Genomic DNA, 8,860 nt, shown 5'->3' on the forward strand with positions numbered 1-8,860 from the left:
TGGGCTGCATTCATAAGTGAAATGTCCGTTGTATGTTTTTCGCTCTTGATTCTGCAACAGAGATTTAAGTCACAATGATATCGTCGAAATAAAGCCGAACGCATTTGCTGGTTTGGAACATTTGGTGACATTGTAAGTATGCTGAAACACAATGTTATTGTTTTTGAGTTTTTCTTACCTGGTAGAGTAATCTCTTCTCTATCTTTAATGTCAAAATTTGGCAAATTATAAGAAAACCGAAATCGAAATATCAACATTTTTCTGGACCATATTTTTCGGATATGCGCTGCTTTCATTCTTATTTTCACTCGTACTTCTGCACAACACGCCTATTTTAAAGTGACCCTACTTTTTAAATCCTCTCTTCTCCCTTTTCTGTGAAACTGCATCGCTAACTCTTTCTTATTTCAATCATTATTGAATGGGATAGGATGGTCTAATCCTAACAATTTATGCATAATTTTAAGAGCTTACATCTTGCTCTTTAAAATTATGTAGACATGCGAAAATTTATTTTGGCCTATTTTTTAGTGGTTTTGAGCCGGGCGGTCACATTAATATACGCATATCGTATTCTGGTTCTGAGAGCCAGAACGGCACTATCGCAATTCACGGGTTTATTTAGTTATTGGTGTCACGTTGTAAAGCTCGATCTCCTCTACATCATGGTGTCAATATCACAGAGTATAGAAGCTAGCGCTTTAAGAGGGCGTACTCTCGCGATTTCGCACGCAAACGGGTGAAGTACGCCATGGAGCCCCACATGGAGTCCAATGGCGGCCTTTTTAGTAATAATAACGCGAGCCTTCTTAACACGTGAGCCTATGGAGCGAACTGTGCCTTCCTTTCATTTTCTTCATTTTAAGGAGGCACACAGCGGTAGAATTGTGTTTCAGACCTCAAAATGTCATAAAAAGTATATTTTCTGTCGATACGTAAAAAAAAAAAAAATGAAGTAATGTCATTATTTTTCAATCTGTAGTCCCTCAAAGTTTGTGTTTGAGCTGACAAACGCCGTCTATCTCTTTCTCTCTCCCTCCCGAAACAGTTTGGGCAACTTTAGCTCAAACTTGGTTAGACTGCAGATTGGAAAATAAATGACATTTCTTCAAATGCATTTCAGGATTAGACAGGAATGATACTTCTGTACGACAAAACGAGATCCTAAGTTCATCTCATCTGATACGACACTAATTATGATCACGCAATGTACGCCCTCTATCGGTCTGTTACCCTTAATGGCGCAATGGCGTCCGTATTTCGCCAAAGAGCGTACTACGCGAAATCGCGGGAGTAAGCCCTCTTAGCGCTAGCTTGTATACTCTTTTATCAATATTGAAGGCACATGGTCCCGGTGGTTTTATAGTCGAATGCGTATGCGGGCGTACGCATTCCTATAGAGACCTACGCTATCGACTCCTCTTTAGCGCTTACGCCTTGACCCATTTCCCCCGAGTCCGAAGAAGTCTGATCCAGTGTATATAGTCAGTGGCTTGATCACAGTTCGGCTCATGATTCGGCTGACGCAGCTTGAGCATTTTTTTTTTTTTTTGGTGACGTCATACTTAGAAGCACATATGCACGCACCCTGTCATTACTACACGCTGCGTGATGCGCAGAGAAGACAGCGAAGACAACGTTACCTAGCAACACCTACGCGTTTTACTCTTGATGACAGCTCAAACTCGGCAATCAATGCTAACGGTGATCGACAGTATCAGTGCCGTATGTTAAGAGAGTCTGGCCAACTCGGTTTTCGGCTTGTGTGTTTTGAAGCCTGTGATTGGTCAAAAGCTGGTCCCGTGATCTACAGGCGCCATGTCGTTACCAAAGTCAATCACGCGGGCGTGAGCAGAGTTCATACGCAGTGCCCATTGTTGAACATGCGCAGCTACGCGTTAATATTGCTTGCCTTTGGGACATCCCCAATATCAGTCGAGGTGCAGTGTCCTTGCCGTTGTCTATTTCATTGAAGTATACGAAAGATATTTTGATATCTTACTGCGATAAACTGAAAATTCGTCATGCCTTTCCTTCGCAGCATGGCGTTGCGCTATAACCAACCTGGCTCAAGTGTAATGATGCACCGCTTTCTGACAAATCCAAAACGAAGGAGAGAAGTGTCTTTCAAATTATCCAAGTTTTGATTCACATTAAGATTGTATGTCACCGCTATAACGTACAAAGTGTCGCCTGAGGCATTTGTCTGTCCTACATTCGTAATCAATTTTGTTGAAACCGTTGGCCATGAAACTTGACATGATTGTGTGTATGTGGGAGTGGACGAAGTTTGTTTTTTTAGCATATAACATTTGTGTAAACATGCTCAAAGTGAACGGTCAAAATCATAATGGTTAAAATCTTAAAATACTGCCATTTCCCCCATATCTGTATACAATTTTTGAATGTGAGTACATGTATTTCCAGACGAAACTTACTGCTCGACGGTGATTCTCTTGTATTTTTTTTGGGGGGGGGGGGGGCGGTGGGGGTCATGGGAGGTAGCAAAGGTCAAGGATCGATGTCAGGTAAAATGTTGAAATTCTCCTATCTATTGTTGAAATATTATTACCCAGTTCATCCATACCTTGGAGACTATACCCAATGCACAAACTTAAAACCAAACGCGGTATTTGCATGCCACCATTACTACACAATGACGCATAGGGACAGATTTTGGCCATGATGGTCAAAGGTCAAGTGAAAATACTAAAATGACAGTAATTTCCGCAAATTTGTAAAATAACCGCTTAAAGTATTGTCATGCAACTTACGAGTAAAAAAAAAAGCTCAAATTCCTTAATGCTTCTCTTTTAAACAAAACTCATCCATTTACACCTAGTTCAAGGAAAGTAAACACTCAATGTTGTGAAAAAATTTCCTGCCAATAATATGTGAAACTGTCGTGTAACATTGTCTAGGCGTACTCTACATCTGCTAAGAACAATGTAATATGGCGGAGGTATACCGGTCGCCATTTGGACATTTTCATTTTTTAAAACTCATTTCATATCCATTCAATAGTCCTGATCATAGTTTATCTCTGGTACGGATGTCACTGAGGATACCCCTCATGATTATTTTGTTATTCAGGTACTTGTGCTTGTTCAATTGTTCAATTACAGGTTGTTTTTTTTTTAATTATTTTCAAACAATTTGAGATCATTTTACATACCATTATAATTATGCACTTGCCGATGACGTTTCATGTTGTATATACATTGTACATAGGTGTATTCCTCTTGAATTAGGGCCTACTTATACTAGTAGGCCTTCATGTCAGTTTATGGTACTAAATAGGATGGTAATTGATGGTTATTTATGTGACTGTGAAATTCGTCTATCGCCTGTCCTGTGCACAGTACAACTAGAATTACATACATTGTATCATTTTGTTACACAATATTCTTGTTCCCTTGACAACTTGCTAAACATACAATATAGCATAGGGTCCTTTTACAGTCTAATGAAAGTTTACGATACGACAAACTGGGAATTCTTCTTTTATTTATACAGCAAAAATTTATCATATTTATATTCAGGAATTATGTCCTTTAAACAGCTTCCCTATTGTTTATATACCTGTGTGCTTGTGTCTATTTGAATGTGTAAAAATGATTGATTGTTGGCTTTGTTCAACATGGATGGAATGAATGAATGTCCCTCCCCCAACCTACACCCTTTCTCTCTCTCTCTCTCTCTCTCTCTCTCTCTCTCTAAAAAAAGTCAAGCAACACAGTGCCTTGCGCCTTTGGGACGCCTGCGCTAACCCCAAAGCGCACATGCTAAAACTATAAGCGCACTGTACGCTGGGTAACGACATGGCGTTCGATTTATGAGTTGGCCAGACTCTCTTAATATACGGCACTGGGCAGTATCATTCAACAGCGCCCTCCTACCCACCGGGACTATGCGCCTTTAAATCATTTTCATTTTCAGTGAAATGTAGAATATCAAAACCACAATAGCGCTAATTCAAACGATATTTGGAAGAATGCTTACAAATCTACCCACTTTTGAACAAATAAACATTTTATTCCACACACACACACACACAAATGATTGCTTCGTTTTTATTTACGCTCAAATCTTGGAACGCCATACGTCCTTCTGGTTCTCAGCTGACGATATTTATATCATTTACATACAAACAACCGGTATGAGACCTCGCTATAACTGTAAGTAGGCGTATATTTGCAATTATCTCCTATATTCGTTTCACCTTGCACTGATTGTTGTTCAAACACGACTTATTCCGCGGCATTCGATGTAGTCGGCAATCACACTGTGCAACATCTTGTGACCACGTCACGTGTTGTCACCACTTACAATTTCAATATCTCTATTGTTGTTCCTAGGGATCTCTCACACAACAAAATTGCAAGCATAAGCGGTGGAGTATTCCACGATTTGAGGAGCCTCTACGCCTTGTAAGTACAATGAGATTATGTCCCGAGACTTTGTGCGATGTGTAGAATTCATTATGACTATAGTAAAACCGTGATGAAGATTGAATCATGTTAGTATATCATGGCAATAAGGTTACTACTGCTTACTCTGTTTATAACACTTCTTGCCAAATGACAAGCAATTGTATTAGAAAGGATTTAAACAGATGCCCAGTGTCACGCAGTACTCTATTTTGGCGTGACGTTCTTAAATGATTACATTTCTGTTCTATTCTATATATTTATTGTCGTCTTTATTTTGAATTTTACGTTATGGACAGAAGTAATAGAGTGGAATTGCTTTGATGACCCGTTATTTTTATGTTCATTTTCACGCAGGAACCTGTCAACGAACGCAGTCGAGTTTCTTCAGTCGCGCACTTTCTCAAGTCAGACAATACTAAAGTACCTGTAAGAGACGACACAATAATCCTTACCATTGACAGCAATGACATGAATGATGCTACTGTACATGTTATTGTTTGCTGCTATGTAGTTAATTTGTATTATAATCATTGTCACGTAAAAGATATACACGTCTGTCTCAATTACGAAATATGACACTAGAGATTACTACAACAACTACAAAAAAGTGGAATGCAAAGACGTATCGTAATTATATTCCAAAGCTAAGACTACAGATCTTGTCAGACCGCATACCATTCCTGTTAGACAACACTTTATTAGTAAGTTTTGTGCATATTATTTTAATCTGAATTAGTTTGACATCAACTTGTTTCGCGTGGCTGGTGATGAAACAAGGAATGTCTATTAGCTGGCCAACACGGGACTGATGACTTGGAGTCTTGTTTGAAGGGCTAGGCAATGAGAATTTTAAGAGCCTTGGCTAAGGGCATAAACGCTGCAGTCAGGGGACTCGAACCAGGGACCTTGTCATATGATCGGTCTCATTCAGTGAGCCACAAGAGGGCGTCACCTAGCATGTGTGCTTTGAGTGCCGATTAATACAGAAAACACTATACTACTGAACACAGTGTCCAGTTTAACTGGCACAGAAATAATTGAGTTACACACTCATGTTTTAGATGGTTTAACATATATTTTTTTAAGGTAACTTACCATGCATGTTAAGGTTTTTTCTGTCTTTCGAAGTTATGAATTGATAGAATACACATGAAAACAAAAATAATCGATTGTTATATACTTTGAATTCATTATATTATTTGTGGAGACAATCAAATCTCGATGTAACTCCTTCTTTTTGAAGACATATGTTTCGGGTTTTTTTTTTTTTTTTTTTTTTTTTTTCACAGAGCATTGGACAATAATCCAATAACATACATTGAACCAGATGCATTCATCAACCTCACTGAACTGGAATATATGTAAGTAGAATAAAAGACAAATGTTCTGCCACTTAAGGCCTAAGTTTGTTTGCTTGTTTGTTTGTTTGTTTGGTTTTTTTTTGGGGGGTGCAACTATTCGACGAGTGATTTAGGTGAATTTGGGTGGATTTGTAACCCTGCCTTGACAGCGTGTCTTAAATATTAAAAAAAAAGTGTAATCAAGATCTAGTTAAGACCCTTACTTTTTCTTTCATTTCAAGAAGGCAAAAGGGAAAATCAAGAGAAAACAAACACAAAACAAATCTGCCTGTAGTGCGGGAATTACAAAACATTTCACAATATTTGTCCTCTCGTATAATAAGAGAGTGTCCTCTTTGAAGTAATATAGATGAATATTGCAATAATCAATGTTCTTCCTTTTTATCTTTTCTCTCCTGTAAGGTTCCTAACAAATGTTAAACTGCACATTATTGACAGCAACACAGTGACACCACTTAAGTCTTTGACAGCTGTGTAAGTATGCTGCATTTGTTGTTGTTGTTGTTGTTTTTGTTTCGTTCTAAACGCTGGTTGGAGATCTTTGAATGGAAATTGCCCCCTCTCATCGAAATTAATATTGAGTAATGATACTTTACACGGATAGTTGCAACAATATCTATGATAATATTATAGATAATAATTAGCGATAAAAATAATGATAATTTGTAAATTTAGTGGGTGCTGAACTAGTATACAGACATATTACTGAAGTTTGAGAAACATCGACAATCTACTTAAAAGTTTCAAAGTTTATTATCAAACCCAATTTCCGTCATCATTTATTGGGTATAAGGCTACAATAATGTGTGACGTCACAGAAGGGGAACAATATAAAGAAGATATAAAGAGATTTCAGCCAATTTTCATACGTTTTAATGAAAGTACACATTCCCTCATCTAATTACTGACACATGTTAATGATAATATTTTCCCCCTGCATTCTTTAATAGAGAAGCAACTCAAGCGTTAGTGTTCTTTCATTAAGATAGAAATATCAAAACATGTTGAATTCTCTTTATATTCTAATCAGAACATTAAACACTGTCAAAACGCTTCTTAGAAGTCGCATTCTTTCATACGTGTTTGAATCTTTCATCTTTTGTTGTGGGTTACGATTAAGAATCTTATCTAGTAATGCCTAAAGGGATTTGTGATGCAGAGTTACATGTCGCTAAAGAGTTGGGGAGAAAGTAAAGAGCGCTGCCACAGAATGGATGAGTCTGGTGTTTGTTTGTTTAATTGTAGGTTTGCTTGTGTGTGTGTGTGTGTTTGTGTGTGTTTGTGTGTGTGTGTGTGTATGTGATTGTGTGTGTCTGGAGTAATGAAGCTATAGGTGTTATATTTCTCTATCTGCTCTGTTGCCTTTATACACGTTCAGAACATGTCTGCATTTGTTTGTTGATTCGTGCATTAATATGGCAATCAATGATACCAATTGATTTGCATTATTACTCATAATAGATCGACTTCCGATACTCGTCTCTGCTGCCTTGTGGCAAATAGCACGGACTGCACTTCGACCGTCCCAACGAATCCTCTTGACACCTGCGGCAGTCTGTTTCCGAGTGACGTATTAAGGGTGTTCGGATGGCTAATGGGATTGACTGCCCTCATCGGCAACTGCGCAGTACTGTACCTACGTCTCTATCACGAACAGGAAAGCAAGGTCCAGAATCGACTGATCGCAAGCCTTGCCTTGGCTGATTGTATCATGGCCGTGTATATGTTGATCATAACTTCAGCAGATCTGCATTTTAAATCAGATTATTTCCTGAATGCGCCGTTGTGGCGAAATTCAGGTCTCTGCCGTTTTGCAGGGTTTCTGGCATTTCTCTCAAGTGAGGCATCAGTGATAAGTTTGACGCTGATAACTCTAGATAGGTTCGTATGTATTGTGTTCCCGTTCGGTGGTTGGAAAATTACTACCAAGTGGTGTAGAATTATGCTCTGCATTACTTGGCTCTCTGTTTTTGTGATTTCTCTTCCCACTTTGATTGATAACTCGAAAATACCGGATTTCTATGGACAATCAGACGTATGCATAGGCCTTCCTTTGCACTTGAAATCTGGTGAAACGGGTGTCTTAGTTACAACCAAAGAAACCGAATGGAGTAGGGATTTTACGGTCACATTCGAGCCACTTAGCAGCAAGAAACGTCCCCCATGGCTATACTCAATCGTTGTATTTATTTGCATGAACTTGTTGTCGTTCATCTTTATAGCAGTTTGTTATATCGTCATGTTCGTTAAAGTGAGGCGGTCAAGCAAAGCGACCACAAACACCGCCTCTCGGACACGTGAAATCAAAGTGGCTCGCAGAATGGCGATTCTGATCGGAACTGATTTTGTCTGCTGGATGCCCATCATTTTAATGGGTATCTTGACTCAGACAAACTCACTCGAAATACCGACATCCCTCTATGCCTGGAGTGTCATTTTCATTCTACCTATCAACTCTTCTTTGAATCCGATGCTATATACGTTTATGTATCACTTTGATAAAGATAAGAAATCTTCCAGAAGTAGTAGCTCCTGAAAGTGTTTTTGTTTTTGTTTTTCTCTCATGAGTATGAGTATATAAGGCGGCAAAAAAAAGTATGAAAATTTTATGTTCATACATCTTCGCATGCATACATATGTACATATGTAAGCCTATTCACATGTGTACAACCACGTAACAATAGCAACACTAATAATAATGATGATAATCTCTATAATTGTTCGCGAAAACCGATAAGTCCACATTTGCCAAATGGAGATATTTGCGATTAAAGGTCAAGAAAAATAAAGAGAATAATAAGAAAATATATTGCTTCTTTAGCCCATAACTTCAAAAATTTACCTTTATATGTAGTGACCAATATATCATTTAAGAGGCATTATTTTGTACTTTATGACAGAGATCGTACTTCAAAATCTTTAAAAGTGTACTTATCGGTGTTTGCGAACAAACTCTTCATATTATTGTATGATCTCAACAAGCAGATATGACCAATTATTGGAACCTGTGACAAGGTTGGCTCGGATCGGATGTATAAGCCAGTTCACAGTTAGCTCATGGGCACA

At 38.3% G+C, this 8,860-nt stretch overlaps 1 protein-coding gene across 1 annotated transcript; it reads left to right on the forward strand.

Annotated features, from left to right (window-relative positions):
• The first annotated feature begins 1,246 nt into the window (after nt 1–1,246).
• Nucleotides 1,247–8,330, forward strand: LOC139718996 (G-protein coupled receptor GRL101-like). The gene is made up of 2 exons (XM_071630435.1): nt 1,247–1,293; nt 7,256–8,330. The coding sequence occupies exons 1-2, from the start codon at nt 1,247–1,249 to the stop codon at nt 8,328–8,330; spliced, it is 1,122 nt and encodes a 373-aa protein (XP_071486536.1).
• The last annotated feature ends 530 nt before the right edge of the window (nt 8,331–8,860 follow it).

This window comes from Diadema antillarum, unplaced genomic scaffold (genome assembly GCF_040938485.1).
Source record: "Diadema antillarum isolate AM-2024a unplaced genomic scaffold, OU_Dant_1.0 scf00000103, whole genome shotgun sequence".
Lineage (NCBI taxonomy): Eukaryota > Metazoa > Echinodermata > Echinoidea > Diadematoida > Diadematidae > Diadema > Diadema antillarum.